This window comes from Cricetulus griseus, chromosome 4 (assembly GCF_003668045.3).
Source record: "Cricetulus griseus strain 17A/GY chromosome 4, alternate assembly CriGri-PICRH-1.0, whole genome shotgun sequence".
In the NCBI taxonomy this organism is placed as follows: domain Eukaryota; kingdom Metazoa; phylum Chordata; class Mammalia; order Rodentia; family Cricetidae; genus Cricetulus; species Cricetulus griseus.
In genome coordinates, this window is record NC_048597.1 from 32,051,299 (window position 1) to 32,076,866 (window position 25,568).

General features: G+C 35.8%; 1 protein-coding gene across 1 annotated transcript in view; it reads left to right on the forward strand.

Annotated features, from left to right (window-relative positions):
- Window positions 1-7,051: 7,051 nt before the first annotated feature.
- LOC113830699 (ephrin type-A receptor 6) overlaps window positions 7,052-25,568 on the forward strand; it is an 818,688-nt gene continuing 800,171 nt past the window's right edge. The window contains exon 1 of the mRNA XM_035444430.1: window positions 7,052-7,439. Within this exon, the coding sequence (XP_035300321.1) occupies window positions 7,052-7,439 (388 nt within the window). The remainder of the gene's footprint in view (window positions 7,440-25,568) is intronic.

Here is a 25,568-nt window from a genome sequence, read left to right on the forward strand (position 1 = left end):
TAATTTTCTATGATATTTAGTTCGTATCTAAGTCATCAATTTCTATATGTTATCACTAATTCAATAAAATACTAAATAGCACATTATACCTGGGAAATTTTTTTATTGAAAATAGATTTGTTTCTAAATATTATATTCTAAATATTGTTTCCCCTCCCCCTACTCCTCTCAGTTCCTCCCTCTATCTTCCAGTCCAGATCCACATGCTTTGATCTCTCCTTAGAAAACAAACAGGCCTCTAATGGATAATGAAGAATAATAAAATAAAACACAATAAGATAAATAAAATGAAACAAATCACAATATGACAAAACAACCAAACAAGAAAAAGAGCCAAACCTCCCTACACAAGAAATGCATAGATACATACATCAGTGAAGACACCTAGTGTCTTAGGTACTTGTCATTCTGACAATGTTTTGTAATTTGAGAAAATATAAGCATGCTTCATTCAGAAATTTTGTTTTCATATTAGTAAAATAGAGGTATACATATCTATTCATATGTCATAGTTACATAATAAACCTAATGGCATTCAGTGAAAACGTGATTTCTAGAACAGTTGTCTTGTTTTCCTCCATTTTTAATTTAAATTAGAAACAAGATTGTTTTACATGTCAATCCCTTCCCTCCTCCCCTGCCCCCACTAACACCCTACCTATCACATACCCTTTCTGCTCCCCAGCGATGGTGAGGCCTTCTATGGGGCGAATCTTTAAAGTCTGTCATATCATTTGGAGCAGGGCTTAGGCCCTCCCCCATGTGCCTAGGCTGAGAGTATCCTTTTATGTGGAATGGGTTCCCAAATTCCATTCACTCTTGAAGTAGATATGTTCAACCTCTTGAGACTATACTATGACCATTCACCCACATCAAATACTGTATCAAAGGTTACACAATTACCAAATTATGCAACTAGGTTCAACTAAGTTGCATTTATAATGCTAGCCACAAAATAATTTGAATAAATTATGTAGACACATTTTAAGTGACAACATGCTAATTTATTCCATTTTATAGGTAACAAGTCATTTAGTTTATCTTTCCTGCTCCAGAATGACCAGCTGTGTCATAACAATTTTTTTCATTGAAGAAAAACAAATATAATTAGCATTTTCTAAATGTCAAACAGGCAACAATTTATGGACAAATGAAAACTGACCTTAAATAAATATTTTTACAGTTAAATACATGTGATTTACTTTCATTTTAAGAAATATAGTAGGGTTTCTGTTCTGAGTTTATATTCAAGTATTCAAATAGATGTTTAATATAATATACTTTTGATTTATCTTGTGATCTTTCTACATGGAGGAGATCTGTCCACTGTCTCAGAAAACAATAAAGTTAGATTTTACAAGAATATTCCATAAATATAAGTATATTACCAGTATTATCATCCCAATAACAATTATCCTATACTCATTTCAGGTATTTAGGTTATCAACAATGCAAACCAAATTTTTTGTTATAATGAACCCAAGACAGACAATATATTAGATAAAGAGAAGTGATCTTTAGGTGCATCTGATAAGGACTTTGTATTCAAAGTCTTTGTAAGGAAATATTTCTGATTTTTTGTTACCAAAGTTCATATTTATACTTCTAAGACTCTACATGCTTTCTAGTACATTGTTCGGGAAGCTGAAAAGAAAATCTGTCACAGTGTTATATTCCATATGAACTACGGCATGGCATTGACAATTTAATGTGCCTGGTATGTGAATATTATGTGAGGAGTTCCATATTACTTTAACCATAATGCATCTTTATGTCTGGATATTAGATTATTTTCAGGGAGTGTAAGTTTTCATAGATACTCATAATAATGAATTGCTAAAAGTTTTATAGAATGACTAGTCACTCATTTGCCAAACATGGCTCTTCATATTACTGCACTCATATGTTATTTTCCCAAGGACATTGCAAATTTTAAAAGTATCTCTACAAAACCAAAATTTGTAAAATTAGGATGTGCTTATTTTGAGACAGGGCCTCACTAGCACAACTTAGGCTATAATTCACTGTTAAATAACAATCAAGTCTCACCATTTGGAAAATTTGACACTTTTATAGATTTTTTTAGAATATTTCAATACTTCTACCTCTATATCTATTAGCAAAAAAGTATTGAGTACCTCTGTTCTATTTTTCAATGATTATTAAAAATTTCCATTACTAACAATTTATTCTATAGAACATTATAAATTACTGCAATACAGAATACATACTATGTATAACTGCCTATCTGGAGTCACTATAAGAATAATCTTTGCTCACCCTAGTAACAAAAGTTCACAATGAGATCCATTTGTGCTTCAGGATTAAAATCCATAATATTAGGAACATAGCAAGGTTCAAAGTATTTCCAGTTATGCTTTAATATCCTTCTATAGTTTAATATAAAATTCCCACTTTAATACAGCAACAAACCACAACCATTAGGTAGATTTATACTAGTATGTAGAAGTTATCAAAGACTATGCTATACTTATTTAATCCTGATTTATTTTATATCATGCCTGGAAATATATAAACAACAGGAAATATATTTGGGCTTAATCTTTAATGTGATGCTTTTATCCCGTACCAAAAAAAAAAAAAAAATTAGGGAAGTTCTTTGCTCACTGAAAAGAGATACATAATTTCTAAGCAAAGAATCTCAGAGTAACTATGTTTGAATTTGTAGATTTGTTTTTACATTAGCTGTTGAATTTTATTTATGCTTTTGGTATGGTAAATCCTATACAAGTGAATCTTTTCCTTAATTCAGATATTAAAGTTGATGCCATGAAAATATTATTTTTGTCTAGAGCAAGTCACTGAATTTGCTATCAGGAAAAAGGCTCAGGCACTTGTGTATATCTGCAGTGCAAACTTAATCCTTTAAGACCTGATGCTTCATGATATCTTTGAGCATCAGAGATCTTTATTTGTGTTTCTTCTATCTTGACCTTAGAGAATGCAAATTACTGCCGTAAATGGATTAATTTACTTTTCTGCCAGAATAATAGACTTGAGACTTTCTCCATGCTTGAAACATGCTGAGTGTTAAGCAATATAATCCTTGTTTTTCCTCAAAGGAATTAATTGCAGGTTAAATCTCCACTCTTTTCATCATTTTACAAAGCAAATAGCATTCAATACTGTTTTCTCTACTATAAGTGTCTAGTTGGGCTGGATTTTTGGGTTATATATCTTTCACTTAACAAAATTGTAATCATTTCTTACCTGAAAGCAGATCACATATATCTTAGAGAACAATGTTCTGAAAGAATACAAAAGAATTCTGAACAATATAGCTCTGAAAAATGGGACATGAAGGCCTTTATGAATATTGGTATGATTCAAACAGACAAGTGCAGATAAATCTGCATGAATATTGCATCTGGTTCTTTGAGTGCCTTATAATTTTGAAACTGTCACATGCCAGCAAATATGACAACACTGCTAAAAAACAAAAATGGAAGTGTATCTCTCTTTAGCAATTGCATCTAGTTCACATATGATTCCCATGACTCTGTTTTATTCTAGTTATTATGTCTTTTTCTTTTCACTGAAAATGGGTGTTTTCTCACATAATATATCCCCTCTCTCTGCTACTCCTTGTTCCCCCCCCCCATCTCCCATTTGGATCCACCCCTTTTTGGTCTCTCATTAGAAAACAAACAAGCTTCTGAGAAATAATACCAAAATAAAATTTAAACTAAAGCAAAAGTCATCACATCAAAGTTGGAATAAGCAAACCAACAGAATGAAAAGAGCCCAAGAATAGGCATAAGAATCAAAGACCCATTTGTTTGCACACTCAGAAGAGCCATTATATATACAAAGAGGTCCTGGTGCAGACCCCTGCAGGTCCAGTATATGAGTCTCTATGAGTTCATAGAAGCTTTGCTCATGTTGAGTAATAGGGCCTTGGCATCTTGGTGCCTTCCATCCCCTTCGCCATGCATACTCTGCCTACTCTTGGGTTCCCTGAACAGTGAGGGGAGGTATTTAATGGGAGGTATTTAGTTTATGGCTGAGTGTCCCAAGGAAGTTTTATACAACAAATAAGTTTTATTCATACAAATTAGTTTACACTTAACTGTTTCCTGGGTGAAGAAAAGTGAACATATAAAAATGCATTTATGTATGCATATTTTGTGAGGATTTATATGGCCAAATTATTTTATTGATTGATGTTATTATAAAGTTTAGGAGTTAATAACTCAAGTAATAATTTACTTTTCTACCTGAATAAAGTACTTCAGACTGTCTATGATCAATGGTCATCATAATTTAATTTTAAAACTAAGATTTCGTTATCTTCTAAAAATGCAAGAAACAGTATCAAAGTATTTTTTAACTTAAGACACCCTCTTTAATATGGGAAAAATATTGTCCCTATTGTTTTTTTTCCTTAAAAAGTCACAACCAGTAAGACAATCATCATCTGCATAAGTGATACATGTTATGTGAAGTTCTGCCATGGCTTATTTAAGCAAATGGTGAATAGGATCCAAGCAGTTGGTACAGTAGGAAGGGAGCTCAGTATAATCCAGTGTTAGAGCTACTTTGAAGTTGATGTTTCAAACATTGGATTCTGCTGTGAAATCGAGCATGAGTCTTGGGAATGACCCACCACGTTTTTTCTGTTATCCCCTTCATTTTCTTTCCATTAGAACTGCTCCCTTCTAATATGGTTTTAAGTATAGCTTCTGACTATTCCATTGTTCACAATAAATTGTTTCAAATTTGAGATTCAAATAAAGCATGAAAACTTGAGTCTAAATGTTCATTTATAAATGTGATGCTGAAATTATGTTAATTATTTTCCACTGAGAATGTGTTTAAAAAAGGGAATTATTCTATATAATCAAACCACCAGCATAGTCATTAGGCACTCCGAAGGATTACTTAGAAAGAATATCTTGTGGTGTACTCATGTTGATTTTTATTTTACACCTGAGTTAGTAAACTAAATTGAATTTGCACGTGCCTATGTCATTAGTCAGTATCAGTAACACTGGTAAAATGAGTAGCAAAATCAGATTTCACTACTATAAACACTAATACACGAACTCCATCTTTGATGATGTGATTTGCATACATTTAAATTGGCGTGGACATCTTTGAGAAGCTATCTATGAATTCATAATGAGTGTGAAAGTAGCCACCAATTAGAAAGCTTCATTCCCCATGCATGTTACATTTCTCTCCATGAGAGCAGCTCATAGACTCTGGGCGTCCCTTGCTCCTTCTCTTTCCCTTTGATTAACTGTAAGGCATGGATTGAAATCCCTTAAGTAGGGTGCGAACCATAAACAACACCAAGCAGCATCGGAATGCCTGGAAACGGTGTTGCATTTCCAGAATTTCCGGTAAAACATTGACCCTTTCGTCTTAGCCTACTCCTTTTAAGGTTCCCAACACAACCATTCCCGACCTGAACCCACCTGGCCACTTTGAAAATATCCCCTCTGTGCTATAGAAATTCGCTTTACTTTGCTCCAATGTTATCAATAAACCTTCAAATAACCCCTTCCTAGTTTGGAGATGGATTTTTTTTTAAATCTTCATTCAAGACCGATAATCTTCATCCCTTCAATAGAGAAAACGACAATGACATTAACGAATGCATTACAGAAATTACAACGCCAGTGATAAAGTCTCCACAGTGAGACCCAACAAACCCTGTAAGTTTAGCCTGAATGCATCCTTCTGCTTTTTCCCAGGTTTAGCAAGCAATTCCACCTGCCAGCAATGAGAGAAATTTTTTTTTGTTGTCTACTAACCCCCTCTAGCGCCGAATTGGCTGCACCCGAGCCACAGCTGCTGCCAGATCGCGGGGCTTCCACCGAGCTCAGCTGAGCTCTAGGGCCCTGCCCTCCGTGCACAGGTCTTGGCAGGCAGCAGGGCGACAGCTCCGAGACTGCAGGTTGTAACACCCCTTTCCATCAGCTAGCTCTGTTCCTAGTCTCAGGGTGGGGTCCCACCAAGTAGCCAGTGCAAGGACTTAGGAGCGCCCCGACATGGGAGGCTGTGGGTGCTGAAAAGGGGCGTCTCGTGGAGAGCGCATCAGCCACGGAGTGCGCTGCCTTGGACTTGGCCACGCAGACCTCAGCCCTTGGGCTGCTCTCAGCACATAGCCCGAAGACGAACAGAGGGCTGTCGAGGACCTCGGAAGTCCGGCACCAAAACTGCCACGATGATGCTGGTGACCTCTTTGGCGAAGTCACCACCGTATGCCGACGCAAAGACCTAGAGGAACCAAGGCGCCAGGCGCCAGTCGACTCTCAGCCTGCAGTGACTTTTCTCAATCGCTTCTTCTATCCCTATGCTTTCTAAGGACTCGGAAACGAACGGGAAAGGTGGCCAGAAAGCTTGCTGGTTCGCTCTGGTGGCCAAGTTTGGGAGCCTGGCACTCAACACACTTCAGAGCTGACCACTGCCATCGTCAAGCTGTGCCCAGGACGCTGACCTGCAACCCTCACCCCTTGAGGCGGCAGAAATGTGGCAAAAGGGAAGGTGGTGTTCAGAGCTGACAGTCTATCATTACATGGGGGAGGGGGGACGCAAGTGATTGGGGGAATAAGGTAGCTTCAGTGATACCCAGTAAGTAAGCTGCTGCCAAGCCGGGGGAAGGGGGAGGGCAGATGCCACCTAATCGGTGGTGTCCACGACTGGACACTCAGACCAGGTCACTCAGTCAAGAGGCTGAGCGCTCAGTTCATTGCTCACTGGGACCACTGGAGAGTCCCAGGAACCTCATTTGCCTGGTTCTCTAGACACCAGCCACAGGGAAGTTCTGGTCGCCCAGGCTACCCTTGCTATTTGCTGTGCCCCCCTCTGCTCTGGGCTCTGCAAGTGCCAGCTTGGGTCCAGAGAGACGCTTGGGTCCCCAGACTGCACCTTTACTACACGCCTGGACATCCCAGTACCTTCCTTCAGGCTCCCTCCCCCGTCCTCTTTCCCCTCCCCCAAACTACAGCCTGAGCTCGCTCTTGCGCGCGCGCTCTCTTGGGCCCAAGTGAATAGTCCTCGCTTGAGCGGGACACGGCTGTGGATGCAATTCCCCTCGCCTCCAGCCGCCAGGAGCTCCCCGGCGGCACAGGCAGCATCCTCCCCCGAAGCAGCTGCTCCTGCACCTGGACAGCCTGGACCCTCGTGCCCTGCTCACGGGGCCTCGCGCAGGAGGCGCCCCGGGACTTCCCCTGCGGGCCGGGTGGAGGAGGAAGAGGAGGAGGAGGAAGAAGAAGAGAGCTTGGGCCAGGACCCCAACCCTCCTAGGAACACCTGGCTGCGATACTGCCACTTCTTTTTAAGGGGGAAGAGGAGAGAGCCGGCAAGAGCCATGGGGGGCTGCGAAGTCCGGGAATTTCTTTTGCAATTTGGTTTCTTCTTGCCCCTGCTGACGGCTTGGACAGGAGACTGCAGTCATGTCTCCAACCAAGGTAAGGGACAAACCGGAGGGCTGGAGGAGGAGGGTGCCTTGGGAGTAAGCACTCTTGTCCACTATTGCATGTAACTTTGTCCCTGGGTCAGCTCCTCTGGACTTGCCATGCTATGATGTCTAGGATGTCTAACCAGACAGCCCTGATTATACTGCCTGGGTCCAGCTGACCCTGGAGCGCTCATGCCTTCTATATCTAGAATTCTTTCCAATGTCTGAGCATCCTGGCCACTGGTTCCTTCCTGGCAGTTGTCTGATTGCTCCCCATTGCTCGGTCTCCATTGGAGGTCAACCTTCACGGCACAGACCTAACTGCTTTTTGAAGAATCTTTCACCGAACAGCAACGTGTGGATTCTCTCCTCCTAGCTTCTTGAAAGAAAGGTCATGACTCCCGCTGTACCCTATACACCTGTAACCAATAATCAGCCCGTTTTCTCCAGTAACTAATGGTCGGCCTCACTCGGTATTAGTTTCTGAACTCTGTCTCCCATTCACTTCAAATTATTCTTAGAACAGATGCTCATAATATCTGAGTTGTTGTTTCTATTTCTGAGAGAACTGGGCAGACAAGTGTTAAGTCTGAAATTCCAAGTTAGGAATATACTATTCATAAAGCCTAGCTGTTGTTGGATTTTTAGAGGACTTTTACCAGTGGGTAGGGGAAAAGTGAAGGCGAATGCTGTGTGGGGGAAAATGATGGAAAGCATGGAAAATATTTCAGTATTTTCTTTCCTTCTACTCAATCTCTAATGAAATATATATCTTTGGATTTCTGCTATGAATGTTGAAGGATATAGAAAAGTATCATCTGCATGTTCTAAGTTGCTTTCATGCTCAGTATCAAACAACCATAAAAGTTTTCTATCTGTACCTGGCACGAGGCTCTCACTGATACGGTGAGGATTATCCATATGTCACCTGTTAGCAGACACTCTACACAGACTTCACATCTAGTGCAGTTTGATCAATTATATTTGCCATTTAACGAGTAAGATATGCATAATTGTTTAGAGAACATTTTCTGGAAGTACAAATAGAGGTCAGATGAGAGTGTGTACTTTGTGTTTGATAGGTAGGAGGTTGAAAGAGAAGGCAAGCCAAATAACGAAGCCTTACTTTTGCCATAATTGTGTATGTGACCATATTATTTTATCTAGAAATGAAACAGTCATTCAGAAACAATTCACATGTTCCTGTTTATAAACAACACTATTGATATGTTTTACTTTTATTTTTATCTGAGGAAAAAGTAATCACAAATATTTATTTTTTTGAAAATGCATATTATCCCCTTGACTTTGACATGTCACATATGTTACAGCTATAATGTCATACTCTTCCACAGGGGTATAGCTTCAAACTGCATCCCTCATTGGCCTTTAAGGATTATTGGAATTAAGTTCCCCGGGCATAGTTTACTGATATGGAAATAAAAAGACGGTTGAAAATAACATGTAGTTATTTACTTGACCTTTTATCTAGAAGGAAAACATTTTTTTTTTTTTAAAAATGAGGAAGTCAGGTATATATTTAATACTAATGCTATTGTCTATGGGATTGAAAGGTATGTGTAATTTGAGATTCATGCTCACTACAAAGTTTCCAGTCTGATTTTCCCGAACAGTTAATATGAGTGGTGCCTGTGTAAGTCAGCACCAATCCTAGGCCCTGGCTTTATTCAGACAAATAAAACACATATGAACAACCCCAAAACTAAAGTACCATTCTACTGAAACATGGCATGCTAAACTATGACCTTACAAATATTTATATGAAATACCAGAGCCTAGTGGAGGTGTTTCTTAACCTCTTAGAGTAATTTTATTTTATTCTTTCTCCTAATGAGTCTCTCATTCTTTTTAATGATTTTTTTTTGTCAAGAGTAAAAGGAAACATCTGAACCTTATTGTTTGCTTCAATTAACTTAGTGCTTTGAAATATTTTCCACCTATCCCATCAACTAAGAAGGCCCATTAACTATCACCAAATACAACTTAATTTGAATTTGTGTTGATATATTAAAAACACAAGTATAAACTTACTAGTATCCAAATATAAAGTAGGATAAAATTGTGTTTGTTCTCCAATACAAAGCTACAAATTATGGTCACTTTTTTATCGGTAATACATGATTTTTTTGTAATATTGTGATGATAATTTCATAAAGATACAGCAAACTGAATATTAGTGCTTATCTATTGAAAATGTGGACTGCTACAGAATTATAAGCACAGCTAAGAAAGATTCAAGAAAATTTGTATTTAATTGTAATAGATGTAAAATAAATGTCAGATGTGTGACTAATGCTTAGTTTTTAGATGATGCTTTCCATATTGCTCATAATTTTATTAATTTTTGAAACCTGCTATTTTATATAGAACAATTTTTCATTTTTCTATAACCTTCTTTCATTAAGGACATTCACAAAATGAAATGGCATTGCTCTATGTCTATTTTTGTCAAATGATTATATATAAAATCCTTCATGGCTGAATAGTCCAAATTCACTCTCTGACCTCTTATCCCATCCTCAATCTTCCAAACTAAGGCAGGGTCAAATAATGATGCTAAGAAGTAAGCTATCTCCCTCTTAAAATGACCTAAGGGGAACCTCACCATAGACAAGGCTTCTTGTCTTTGAACTGGCTCTAAAGCTATGTGTTATAAAGACAAAACAAATTAGATTGGCTCTTTCTTTCTATTACCCTATGCTCTTTGAATCAATATGAAAGTAATGATGCTTCCCATACCACTTCATCTGATTAAGTAAAAAAACAATTTCTGTTAGACTCTCTGTCTTATGCAATTATTTCCCCTTGTATTTAAAAAAAAAACTCAGTGTTCTTGAGGTATTGGTAAATTTCATTTAAGACTCTATTTGAATCTCTGAAAATATGCAACCTTGCATTTCCTTAATAGTGAATAGAAAACGAGTCTTAATTCATGTGTAAGTTAACCATATGTAAAAATTACAGTGGTTACTGGCCATCAGGGATTTATTTATTCAAATATTACTCTCCTTTAGCAGGGTACCATATAGTCTGAATGAGTTGGTACATCTCTTAGGGAGCTCATGCTTATAAAAATAATAAATTGCATGCAAAATAATTAGTTAAGACAACTTGTGTGACTAGATGAAGAAGTGCATATATTTTGACCAGACAATACTGGTCAAAAAAGCAAGGTAGCTATGGTACTAGTGATTTTGTTTATTTATTGATTTGGATTAAATGATGGCAAGAAATTTGAAGTTGTATGTAAATATAAGTAAACATGTTAAAACAGAAGATACGTGATTAAAGATCAATGACCTATAATTAGTTGCCCTATCACTAGTATCATCCATAAATTATTAAAACAGAAGAAATACAAGAAAATAGTTAACACATATATTTTTAATTAGGACAATTAGATAATTTACTGACAATATTTCTCAAAGATTCTTCACAATAGTTTCAATTTATTTTCACAGATAAGTTCTTGATGGGTTTAGGGGTGTTGAGATTATTTTCATATGTGGAGTCATTAGGAATAACATCCAATAGAAAATAAAATACTTTTTAGTGATTCCAGTGTGTTCATCAGATTCTATATATTATTTTCTCTGATTTACAAATAAACTATATCTGAAAATCTTATTGCACAAAAATATTAACATGTTCAGTAAAATTTTATTCTTTAAATTAGAAGTAACAAAATTATTAAAAACTAATATAAGGCATTGTTTATATACTTTTTGCTGATTTTCTAATGGAGAAATGTTATTTTAAAGATGCAAAAGAAGATAAAAGTTGTATAAGATTGTTGAGTACAAGACATTTCATAACAAATCTTGCATTTGTCTTCAAAACCATTCTGTTGCACAATCTTTTGTATTTGTCTACAAACTTGCTCTTTCTTGCACAATCTCAACAACCACTTCTCTGTCCTCCCACACAAGTTGCAAATAGAAAAATAAAAGGTTCTACTTAAAACTCAACTACATTTCAGCATTCATGGAAGTCTCCTTCCTTTGGCTTCAAATTTCTTGGCAGTCTAAACATGGTAGATATCAATATGCACAGATAATTAATGAACATAATGTGCATCTATCCATACATTGCTAATTAAGTAATTAAATAAAAGTATTAAGTTAATAACATATCTACAACAATCAAATAAACTTAACATTTGCATATACCTCATTATTTCCTTAAAATTGAAAATATATTTCTATTATCACTGCTTTATCTTGATATGGTCTTTAGAATGTAAAATTTAGTGGCTGAAGAGATGGCTCAGGGACTGAGAGTGCATGGTTAAGGATAGGATTCTGTTTTCTATCACCCACATCTGGTGGCTCAAAACCACTTGTAATTGCATATCTGCTGGGATTATTCTTTTGGCTGCCTTGGCCACCTGCGCGCACACACATGCACATATCCACACACATACACATAATAAAAAATAAAAATAAACTAAACTTCCAATAAAAGAGTAAATTACTGTATATGAAACAAAAAATGGTAAGACAAAACATAAAAAGTAAAATTTAGGTGATAAAAAGTAGAAGTGGTGAGAATAGTGTGTTTCCTCATACAACCTGGGCAAATAGTAAAAACCAACAAACAAAAACCAGAGAAAAATTTGGACAAAGCAACCAAAGCATCAGAATAAAAAGTCACAGGACAACTGTGGTGTATTAAATGAGACCATTGAATGGGACCTGTGTTGAGGTGCAATTTAATCCTCATCCTCAGGGAAGAGAATTAACTTGTTCAGAGCAAGAGGTACATTAATGCTGGAGGGAAATGTTTTGTAAAGAACTGTGCTCCACAAGTGTGAAGAACTGAGTCCAGTAATACTGGAGTTTACTGAGCAGAGGAAAGAACTGCAGAAATGTAGTTTGAAAGACAGTAAACAGACTTAATGGATGGAAAAGTAAAACACGGTAAGAAGCCGGCTTTAAAATTGTCTCAGGTAGTGTGGATGGTAAAGGAAGTCAGGTCCACCTCAAGAGCAAAGAGATGGCTGGAGGCTTGGAAGAGCAGAAGCAGGAGTCTGACTATCGTTCAAAAGAATGGGTGTGACAGCCTGGCCTATAGCACTAGTGCTGGAGATAGAAAGCAAATGTGTATTGAAGAGTTAATGAGAAAACAATATCTCTACAGAGAATACACACACACACACACACACACACACACACACACACACACACACACACACACACACACAGACACTCAACATTCTGACTATTTTTTGGGGGGAATCTGAACTATATATTGTGTCATCCCCATTAAATGGTATTGCTTTGTGGATATTCATAATTGATGTGTCAAGAGGAACTGAGCAAGTTCCTGCCTAGTTGGTGTTCCTGTCCTAACTTACCATCAATGACAAACAGTGTGACATGGAGGTGTAAGCCAAATAACCCCCCAAAGAATAATCACAAAAATTCATACTGATAAAAATATATTTGATATATTTACATATTGCATAATGGTATAAATAAATGTATTACTGGGGTTGGGGCTAAAGCCTCCATGTAAAATTCTGTGACACTCATTTGAAAGTCTTATCTAATCTTAGTATCATTTTTCTGCTTTGAAATACTGTACATGATGCTGATTCATGAAATGTAATGTGCTAATTCTTTTCTTTCACCACAGCTTTCTATCTGTAGTTATCCTTTTTGTCTAGTGGATGATAACTCAATTAGGTACAATCATCTGCACAGAACAGCACAGAATTACAGTCTAAGTTCAGAGAATGAAGAATAACAGAATTGTTTTAAAATGCATCCATGTGTTTTGATATTCTCTATTTAAATGAATATCAACTAATATTAAATTCCAACCAATACTGCGCATAAAAGAGACCAGTACTTTTCAGATATTCCCCACGAGTCTCTTCTCTGCACTGAGGGTAAATAGAGAGTAACACACGTTATGACAATGTTTAAGATCCGGAAAAGGGAATATAAGGGTAATATGATATGTGGGAGCAGGGACAATGGAAAACCCTTCAGTCAATTTTACATAATTTAAAACTTCCCTGAGTTGTTTTCTATCTTATCCCGTGGTCTGTCTTCACAAAGGTAATTGAAAAAATTATTAAAATCACATGATCATAAAAGAGCCCATAAAACATTTTTTAAAAACAACCAAAACAGAGAGCAGAAAATTCACCATATTTCTTAAAGACATGTTACACGGAAGGCAGTGCACTTGCCATATATAAAGGATATAAGACCATGCTCCATATTGGAATGTCTGATCAAGTGTAAAATATTCAGTCCATCTCCAATTTTGGCAGAACATTTTGTTTTCTCAATATTTAAAATCATGTTTGTCATATTAAGTACATACTATATGATATACACACATTGGTTGATAATACAAAAATTCTGTATCCTTTTTGAAACCTGAATCTATTATTCTGATACAGTTTATGGCAAAGTTAAGTCATTCATTTATGCAATAAATAAAGAGTCAGGTATCATATGAGCTGCTTATACTACAGTGACAACAGCCAAACACAGCAAGCTTCCTGAAATCCTATTACAAAGGCTGTGATATTTCTTTAGGAACTTTTCATTGAATATTAAAAGATTTGATGCTGTTAGTATAACATCTTTCACTGTGAAGATGATTCTGTGACAAAACAGTGAAATCAAATGCTATCCTCAGTTTGAGAACTGTATTTCTAGATTTCTTCTTAAAATATTATACTCTAATTTTATAGCTATACAGACGCTTAATTATATAAACACATAAAATTAATTTACAAACTTACAAGGTTTGTGCAAATAAAACTTAAATATATCACAAATGTATAAATTTCTATAGACTGATATTGAAGTGAGCTTTTCTTGAGGGGATTAAACTGACTTGCTTTGATGTGTTCATTTAAAGGAATGTTATTTGAAAGTGGAATTTGTCTTGAAAATGTAAATTTCCATTTTCAAATAGCAGTGGGCATGTTTTGTTGTTTGCTTTTGTAAGCTTTGGAAAAAAACTTAGGATTAAAAACTCATGTTTAAACGTATATCCTGAAAAAATATTTTCAACTACTTTCTGAGTACATTGCTGAAGTCTTCAGCTGTTGGCCTTTGTGCCAGCCTGCACTTGATGAACTTGCTTACAAATAATTGCTCTTTCTCATATTTCATTAAAAATTTTCAGGCCTTAAAGTCACATATTTGATCCCTAGAGATATGAGATAATATGGTCTTGGAAAATCAGTATGAGGGATATAAATTTGTTATTTTCTTTTGTAATTACTCATAATTTTATAGGAACAGGTACATAACATACAGCACTTTATGAAAATATGCATAATTCAGTAATGTATCCATCTGCTAATACAAGGTCAATTATGTGTTCTCTGGAGTAAGTAAGCTATGCCTTGGAACTTAGATCTTGCAGTTGATGAGCACAGCAAATAGAAACGTATTATACTACATTTCTTACAGTTTAGCATCTAGAATAAGAACACTTATAATTCATATTTATAGAGTCCATGATTAAAGTAAAACAACATATAGATATTCACCTGCCAGTGACAATGGTAATTCTTTTATGCAGTTAATAAAGTCCATTGTAATTTAGAGAAAAAATCCTGTGTTAGAAATATTTCAAATAAGAACCGAGAATGACTGAATGTATGTTTCCAGGTTGAATCATATTTGATGAGACCTTGAATCTCCTTTAATGTTACTGTGATACTTTAATGTCACTGAAGATTATTTAAATTAGATCCATAATTAGAGACTTTAACTATAAAAATTATCTAAGAAATGATGTCTTCCATTCCTCCTAAATTAGCCTCACAGCACTAGAGCAATTGTAATGAATGACCTGGCCTGGTTCAGGGCGTTCTGAAAATAAGCCTGTTGGTTATGAATTCTTCATGGTGTGATATATGCTGAATGAAATATTCTGATCTATGACCCTTCTTTTCTGAAAATATAAAAGTGTCTAATAATGAAAAACATTAGTTAAAATTTATTGTGGTAAATTCCTAGCTAGGCGGTGGTGGTGCATGCCTTTAATGCCAGCATTTTAGAGACAGAGGCAGGCAAATCTCTGTAGTTCAAGACAAGCCTGGTCTACAAGAACTAGTTTTAGGACAGGCTCCAAAGCTACACAGAGAAACCCTATCTTGGAAAAACAAAAGAAAAAACAAAATACTTATTCTGGTAAATTCCTTTTACACTCTATTTCTTTGAAATTAAAGTATATTTAAATAGTGTTTACCTTGTGAGTGAAAATGGTCACCATTAAATGTGACGAGTAAAAGTTGAACAAACTGCTGGATCTGATTATATAAAATAAAACCTGATTTTAGCACTTTCTACATGAAAGTTTGACTGCACCAATCTACACACTCCCTAGCAAATTCAATGCAATGCTGTCTGTGAACATTTTAGAACACCGGAATTTAGTAACAGAAGTTCCCTGTTGCTCCATTTAATGAAGGGATAGTTGTAAAGAGATCATTATTTTCATTTAACAAACCCCAAACATTTGGAGCTTCATATTCTCATGATAGCATATTACCTACCATGATTTAAAAACAAGTAAAATTTAGCATGCTCCAATTTCATTGTGATTTTTATGACTGTACAAGAACAATAGGTACTAAGGGGACAGTAACTTACTGTCTTATAGTGTTGCTCTATAATAACTTCATTTTATAGATTAGATGAAATGTGGTTCATTCGGGTTATTAAAATAACACTTTGCTAGTTTGTTTAGGATAAAGTACAGGCCTGAGAATCTTTACAACCTCACTAGTTTGTGACCAGAAATCTATTTATTGAAACATTGTTTCTGGGATTTTCAAGAATGCTCTTAGCTAAAATGGTGACTTTATTTAAGAATTTGAGTGTTAGCATTTTAAAGTTTTAATGGTCTTATTAAAGCTAAATGATACTGTTTCTTTAAAAATGCTACAGAGAATGCTGGGCATTGGTGGTGCATGCCTTTAATCCCAGCACTCAGGAGGGAAAGACAGGTGGGTTCCAGGCCAGCCTGGTGTACCAAGTGAGTTCCAGGACAGGCTCCAAAACAATACAGCACAACCCCTCTCGAAAAACCAAAAAAATAAAATAAAATAAAATAAAAAATAATAAAAGAAATGCTACAGAGACATAAAGTAAATTTGTATATATTTCTATTGTGAGATTCTGAAATAATTGCTTATTGAAATGCATAACAACATTTAAATTTTTGTTAGTTAGATACAAATACTATAGTTCTTGAGAACCATTCACATATCTTGTGAGACATTTGTTAGTTTCAAAAATAAGTCTGTATTCAAACCTAAATTACATTGTTGGCATTATGTTTCTTCATGGTGCTTATTAGAGGGACTATATACATTACACCTCAGTCTACAAATTCAGAGAGATTACATAGTGGTACAAATCCCACCTACCTCCTGTCCCAATGGATCCAGCTTCCTCTTCTGACCTCTACAGGTACCAGGCATGGGCATATGCACATACATACATGAGGGAAAACACTGACATAGAAAATCAATTAAATCTAATTATTTAGGCAATAAACATATGTAAGCATCAAGATTTTGTATATATATATATATATATATATATATATATATATATATATATTTGAATTTAACTGTTCTGAAGATCTGGATGCTTTAGATAAATTAAATGTTCTCAGAGATGCATAAATTAATATACAAAGGCAATGAAAACATGGAGCATTTAATAGGAGTATGACCATATATCGTGCATAAGCTTGTGAATATCTGAATAAAATCTGTCCTCACTCTAAGCCCATTGCCACAAAATCAGAGGTCTGCATGACATTAGTGCACTAGAGATATAGAGGTATGCAAAAAAGAAGTGATAAAATATGTATTTCACAAATAAGACATTCTTGCTAATGTATAATACGGGGCTGTGACCCATTAATCAAAATATGTCAATTTTGATACTGAAATAAGAGAACTAAGCTGAAACCTTTATGAAGATCGCAATTTTTAAGCAATTTGGAGCTATCTTGTCAGCATTTAAAGATTAAAACTTACTGTACCTTTAAAGTGGAGCCATTACCATGTCCTAACGGTACTCTGGTTTGTCCTGACTAGTGGAGCTCATTACTGTATGGTATGGTTTGGCTTTTCATTAAAATTTTAAACTTGACTTCTCATAGCTTTTATATTTAATTCTGGGACTGATTTCAGAATACAAAAACCACAAAATTCATATTTTAGCAGATAGGCATGTATTCCAGGCCGTTGATTTCTTACCTCTTTATATGATTGTATAATTGGCACTATCTGAATGGTTTTTCATTATATGAAATTTATTAATAAAAATGTCCCTTCAGTTCTGGAGAGATGCCAGTACAGATAAGTGCTTTGCAAGCAAGTGTAAGGTATCTCTGAGTAAGGACCGCAGAGTCCACGGAAAAGCTAGGTCTGGTGGTACGTGACCCTGTAACTCCAGAGATGGACAGATCATGGGTCTTGCTTCCCAAAGAGTCCCAGGTTCCCTGTCTCTTGATAAAAAGAGAAAAAGGAAAGAAGGAATGGAGGGAAGGATGGTGAGAAGGAGGGCAGGAGGGAGGGAAGAAAGAAGGAAAGAAAAGAAAGATGATGAAGAATAGAGGAAGCCATCTCAACATCAACAGGACTTCATGACATATGCGCGCACGCACACACGCACGCACACAGTCACACACAGTCACACACAGACACACACGCACACATACGCACACATAGACACACACACACACACACACACACACACACACACACACACACACACACACACACACACACACTTTAAAATGTTTCTTCAGACCATAGATGGTTATTTAAATGTATAACCCCAGCTATTGGGAGTGGAGGCAGAAGAATTGCACCAATTTGCTACCGGCCTCGGTTACAGAGTGAGATCCTGCCTCAAAAATAAACAAATCTTTCTTCAAAAGCAGACCACCTGCTTTATGTTTTCCTGCTTCACAGCTACTTGCTCTTTACTACCTTTATTGAGCAGTGGTTTTAACAAGTTGGATTTGCAGGTATTCTTAATCATTTTCTTAGAAATTAGCTTATAATTTGATAGATTCTGTATTTTTGTATTTGAAATATATTCCTCTAAAACACGTAGTAATAGAAAGTGTTGTCATAACTTGGTATTTTTAAACAGAAGAAATCAATTGCAGATTACCCATGATTAGCTACTGACATTTTCGATTTGTACATTTGGAATGTTAAAAAGCACTGAAAACTCCCAGTCTAGCTTCTAAATTGCAATAATACTCTCTATTTTCACATCAAACATTATACTACCTTCCATTTTTCATAAAAAGGAATATCGTTTTCCAAAATAATCTAAATTATTACAGATCTTATCATATACCTGATAGAATTAAATAATTAATTGTAAAACAATATACATTTTAATAAAGCAGATAAATATGCATACCTCTATTCATACAACCAGGCTTTTTGAGTTGAGAAGAATTTCAGAGTTTTGACACTTTAATTTTAAATGCTGATTGTGTGTGTGTGCTATTATGTGCATACCACTACAGACACAGCCCTCTGGGTGGCAAGGAGCTCATCTTTTAGGTACACCCTAGCCTCGGGTACAAGTTCTACTCCCAATACAGCAGAAGAATCCAGGAAATCTCTTAAACAGAGGGCAAATGGCTCATTTGCTCCTCACTAGATTTGCCATTGATTGGCTGTTGTTTGCCTCTTTTATTTATGCTGTTTGAAGCAGTTGTGATCAACTGTCCCTTTGAAGTATGAATGTGTTCCAGTCCAATATTAAAAGAGAGGGTAGTTTATATAATTTTTTTTAATTTCTGTTAGTTGTTCTGAAATTGAAATAATTAGAAACACTCTGATTTTAGGTTGCAATTTATGACACACTTGGTATATATATCAAATTAATTTCAAGACTTTCTTGAATTGGTTGTTATTTTATTATTGTATTGTTCTTTGACTGTCAACTGTGTTTTAAACCCTGAATTTTTTCTACTCAATGCTTTTGTGTTACTGGGATATGCTTCTGAAGTACTTGTGTACACATTGTTCAGTAGGTAATGGGAAAATGAATTACCCATTTGTCCACCACCGAATACCTGAAGCTTATATGTGAAGGCCAACTTTCTGTGAGAGTTCAGTGGCAAGATTACAGCTAATGGAACTTACTCTTTAGAGGGGTTGCTTCCTTCCACTTTGAATCTGAATCTACTCAAATCCACTTATCTACCAGCCCTGGAAAGGGCTACTTTACTGATTAATAGGTGTAGGAAAGAGAAGAAAGCCTGACTGAATGTTTACTACACTGAATGTGGCTGGCACAAAAGCATGTATATGTGGCTCTGTGACAGAAATGCACTGCTCAGAAAATGCTTCCATGTGTACACAATCTACTAAAGCTGTCTGTCTCTGTGAATACTGTCCTTGAGAGGAAGAAGTATCCACATAATTGAAAGGGTTATTGAAAATTTCAATATAGAAAAGTAAGTTTTCATTCCTAACCATCATTTCTCAACACTCTATTCGATGGACCACATATGTTGGTTTTATCCTCAGTTAATTTTTCACGGTATTTTTTTCTCATTCAGGCAATTGACACAAGGCTTCTCTTTTGAATGCTTATAACACAGAGCTACATTGCAGTGCATTTTTCTGAGATGTTTAATGTGTAGCAATCTTTCCCCATCATTTTAGTTCATTTTTTCTCCATATATTATGGTTTTAAGCTAATATATTATGCCTCAGAGTATGCCCTGATGGCAGATATTTCTTTTGAAGTTGTAGCCTAGAAAGCAATTAAGCAGCATGTTGAAGAATATCCATACGTTTAAATTTATTACTTCCCACTTTTATGAATTTGTTTTTTACAACAAGGAAAAGAAGGGGGGAAGATTTCTTTTGCTTGTATACAAGCATTTTAGATTGCAGCCATATTTATAAAATGAAAACTTTGGAAACAAATAATTCCAAATGGGAGATTTTTCTTGGAGAAGATTGTATTTCTCTGCAATAATTTCTTGAATGATACCCCAACTAATAATCTAAGTAACAGTAGAGAGGCTACCTTAAATGCCCTTCCCTGATAATGAGAACGATCACTACCTTGTATGCCATCTTAGAGCCTTCATCCAGTGGCTGGTGGAAGTAGAAACAGATACCCACACTAAACACTGGGATAAACTCTGGAATCCAGTTACAGACAGGGAGGAGTGATGAGCAAAGAGGTCAAGACCAGGCTGGTGAAAACCACAGAAACAACTGACCTGAACAAGGAGGAAATTATGGACCCCATATTGATGAGAGACCAGCATGGCACTGATTCAGACCGCCCCCCAACATGGGTATCAGTGAGGAGGCCTCAGCAATCTATGGGGCCTCGGGTAGTAGAACAGCATATACCCTGGTGTACATTGGGAGCCCATTCCACATGTGATCGATGCTCTCTCAGCCTGGATACATGGAGGAGGGTCTAGGCCCTGCCCAGGATGATCTGACAGACTTTGGAAATCCCTGGGGAGTTGGGGGGTGGGTGGTAGAGGAGGAGGGGAGGGAGAGGGAACTGGGATTGACATGTGAAACAAGCTTGTTTCTAAATTTAAAAAAAAAATTAAAGAGTGACTAAATATTTCTCTGCAAAGTAGATAGAGAAATTTGTTTTGATGTTAAAAATATTATGGCAACAGGAGAACAATGAAAGGTGGCTTATAACAGGATGAGCTTAATGGATACTGCTTTCACTTAGCCAAAGAAACAGTATTAAAAGGATGGTTAGGATTGCCCTATTTGGGGTATAATTCTTTCTGCTATAATTTTTTTCTCCTGCCCCACTACCTTGGTCTTGAAAATATCAGCAGTCTATTACACTCTAGAAAAAGAAATAAATAAAAATTAGGTGGATATATTGTCTAAAGAGGTTAATAGCCTCCCTCCAAAAAGATCTCTAAAGATATCACAGCTATAGCTTAGTGAAATCCTTAAGGACTAGGCTTTGTCTGGCGTGGACATGCTGGGTCAGGAACTTTGGTTCCATCTGGTACTTTGTTTCTAATTCCTTTCCAGAAAGCAGCCTGCGTCTACCAAATGTGACAACAGCCTCACAGGAAATTTACAGTGGTCAAAGAAATTAGGTCAGAAAACAGATCTCTGTATAATCTCATTAGTAAGAACTGCATATTGATGATATATATCATTTATATTTAGATGTTGGAAGTGATCCCGGCATAAGTTTATAGTGTTCTAGGAGAGGGCACTCTGTGGCATGCTGAGCAAGCATCATACCTTTCTTGCTGGGTTCACAGTGTCATTTCTCAAGAATATTTAACATATTTTACTAAAATTAAAAGTTCGAATTGTTGTGGGTTAAGGAAACACTGGTTTGATATGTGCCAAAGAGCATAGACCTACAAGGGGGTGAAACTAAATACAGTAATGCCATTTAACAGATGAGGTAAATGGAGTATAAGAGTATATAAACACATGAACTCCTAATGCCAGAGTCAGTCAGAATTTGAACCTCTAACAATTTAGTTCCAGTTAAACATCCATGTTCACAATCCTGTGTGATGTTGCCATTCAATGCAAGTGACATTGAATAACTGGAAGAATGCACTCTTTAAAGTATGTAAAGGGAAAGAGAAATGGCCCTTGGTTACAATTCTGCTCTTTGAAACTATTGATAATTTTAAGCATTTGACATTCAATAACCAAAGAGATTTTCTTCTCAAAATTATGTATGGAGGGGCTGGGAATATGGTAGTTGGTGCTTGAAGCACAGTATTAGGACAAGAGTTTGGATTACCAGCACCAATGGAAAAAGACATGTGTGGAGGCATGTCTCTGTAACCTTAGGACTGACACAAGGGAATTCTGGGAACTCATTAGCCAGACAAGTCTAGCAAAATCATTAGACTTTTCAACTCTTTTCTTTCAGTTGAGAGTTGGAAGAGTGATTGAAAAAGAGAGACAACATAGATCCCAGCTTCCACATGCATACATGTATATGAAAACACACACACACACAAAGTAGAAACACACAAAATCTATGCATCAACAAATCATTAAAGAGATGAAGTGTCTTCCAGTGAAGTGTGCAGAAGTACTACTGATGGCCATTATACCATTATTATTTTCAACATTCTGATCTGAGCATTTATTGAGCATTTAGTAAGTATACAAAATGTGGGAGAAATTCTGGAGCAAATTCAGTTTGTTAAATTTAGGTTAATGATTGCCTCCCTCATAATCTGAAAGCAGTTTACGTGGTTGTCATAGTACCTAGAACCTTGCAAGGGGTTGTGTATTGTCTTCTATTGCTGCCTATCTAGAAGTGCATGTCTTTGCAGAGGTGGGGAGGGAGGGAGGGACAGGGTAGGGGTGGAGGGAGATGCCAGAGGCTGCACAGAGTGAGTTACTTTTTCTACAGTGTAAGTTCTTCCTTTACTAGACCAGTGGTTCACATGAGCACCTCATTTTATTAGTGTCATGAAAAGGTCTGTAACTTTGAGATTGCATACTTTACTCTTTCTATTATATTTTTACTATATTTTAGGTTTTTTATAAGGCAACTTAAGGCTGCCATACAGGGAAAATCAGTTGTAATTTAAGCTCATACACCGGGTATCTGCTGCTTGTGCTCATAGAGGGAGTTTCATTGAAACCCACCAGCCTATTTTCCAGCCAGCAGCTTCTCATTATATACACATTTGGAAATGCATCAATGATGGAGGGTTAGAACAAGGAAAAATAAATAAAAAGCAAATTCATTCTGACTGTATATATTAATTTTTTTCCACCACTTCATCATGTTTTAAGTAAGATAAGTAACATAAATTCCGATACTTATTTTGCTAATGCAGTTTTGATCAACAGTAATTTACTTGGCAGAGTTATTAAAAGCAAATTAGTAACCAAAAGGGGAAAGGGAAAAATATTTTATATACTAGGTGAGAAAGAAAATTTAACACAACTGCTAGAATTTAAAAATGCAAAGAAATACCTAAGTATTTGAATGTTTAATGTAAACTCATCAATATTTAAAAACTATTATAAAAGAACATAATTTAGAGAAATCTTTTTAAAAATTAGTTGTTTTGAATCATATAGATTTTTGTTTTTAACAAAAGCCAAAGTTAGCAACTATAATTTAAGGAAATATTGTCCCATTCATAGCATTTTATTTATGGGTTTTCTTCTGTTGATCATCTTTGTAAGAATTCCCTGATACCTTATCGCTGTTAAGTACAGTGCAAGCAATCTTTATTAAAGAGCAAAAATAAAAGAAAAATACCTAGTACAAGTCATACTCTTGAATTATCCCATGATGCTCTTCTTCTCAGACTTCTTTTCATTTTCTCAATGAAAGATTATGTTTTCTTTCTTTTTTGTAATTGTTATTATGGAATGTCTTCAAATTACAGATTTATTAGGCCTTTCCAAATACTATAATTTAGTGTGTCTGAGATAATATTTAGAACATTAATTTTTAATAAATATGCATGGATCTGAACCAAGATTTCTTCATATATGCTGTGGCTATTAGTTTAATATTTTGTGTGACTCCTAACATAGGAGCAAATATGTTTTTGACTGTTTTGCCTGTCTTTGTACTCTTTTTCTCCCATTGGGTTGCCTTGTCCAGATTCAGTTTGAGGGCTTTTGTCTTGTCTTATTGTATTTTGTTTTGTCATGTAATGCTGTTTTTTTCTTGGAGACCTGCTCTTTTCTGAAGGGAAACAGAAGCGAATTAGATCCAGGGGAGAGACAGGGTAGGTGTGGAGGCTGGGAGGAGGGGAGGGAGGAGAAAATGTGATCAGGATGTATCATATGAGAAAAGAATAAATTTTCAATATAATTAAATAATTAAATATGCTGCATGAACTAGACATGAATAGTTTGAAAAATACCAATTTGAACATTTGACCACTAACCATTCTAATTATTTGCAAGCAATAGGGATGAAGCTAGCTAGCATAAGCAGAAAAGAAAATTGTTAGTAAGCTTTTGGGAAACCTGCATAATCAAAGAAATACCTAGATATTGAGCTGGAATGGGTGGGAACAAGGATAGATGCTGTGTTCCAGGTATTAAGATTTTACTAGTCTCACTGAGCCAAATTAGTTTCAACTGTTTCTTGTATTTCTCAACTGAAAAACTCAGTTTTATCTAATAATGTCTGCTTGACCTCGCTGGGTTATTATCCTCAGAGTCAAAAGAACAATACAGTTCTCTGATTAATAACTTTTCCAGGACTAGACAGAATGCCACGCAATAATTCTTTAAAATCTTTTGCTGGTAGAATATTCCAAGTGGAATAGATAATTGATGCCCAATATACAAGATATATATCTAACCACTTATCATGCAACATGATAATAAAACATCTCCTTTTAGCATTTTAACCTCATCAAAATATTAAGTGGAGATTATGGGCTTGTCTATATCAATCTAGAATTTTCTTGTTCATGAAAGTTAACTATCATTTTGTTCCTAGGAAAGCTAAGAATCCTTTGATAGAAAATCATCAATATAGGAGATACATAATAACAGAATCCTGAAGCAAACTTCCTATTTCCTCAAATACATTATTGAAGCATCCTCTGTTGTCATAAAACTCTTATTCTACAGCATTCAACACTAGGAAGATGGAGGACACCTGGAACCTTGCATTGTATTTAAAGTATGGTATGGTATTCTAGACATTGCAATTTGGAGACTATTTCTAATGTTGATTTAGTGTGTGCTCATGTGTGCGTGTGTGCATGTGCGTGTGTGTGTGTGTGTGTGTGTGTGTGTGTGTGTGTGTGTGTGTGCACGTGTAAAGAGAATTTGTAGGCATCATTTCACTTTCTACCATGTGAATTCTAGTATTGGATTCAGTGTGTCAGGACTGGATGGCATCAGGCACCTTACTAATTCAGTCACAATTTCTGCCCTAAAGGAGAAAATTTTAGGAAAATTTAGCTGTCCCCAATATTGATCTACCTTCCATACTAATATTCTACTTTTTATAACATTTATTTCTTTTTTAAAATATTTCTAAACTAAAAGAAAATCAATGTGTTTCTAAAGTTACATTTTGAAAACTATCCATGAAAGTACAATTTAAGTAATTTTCAAAGA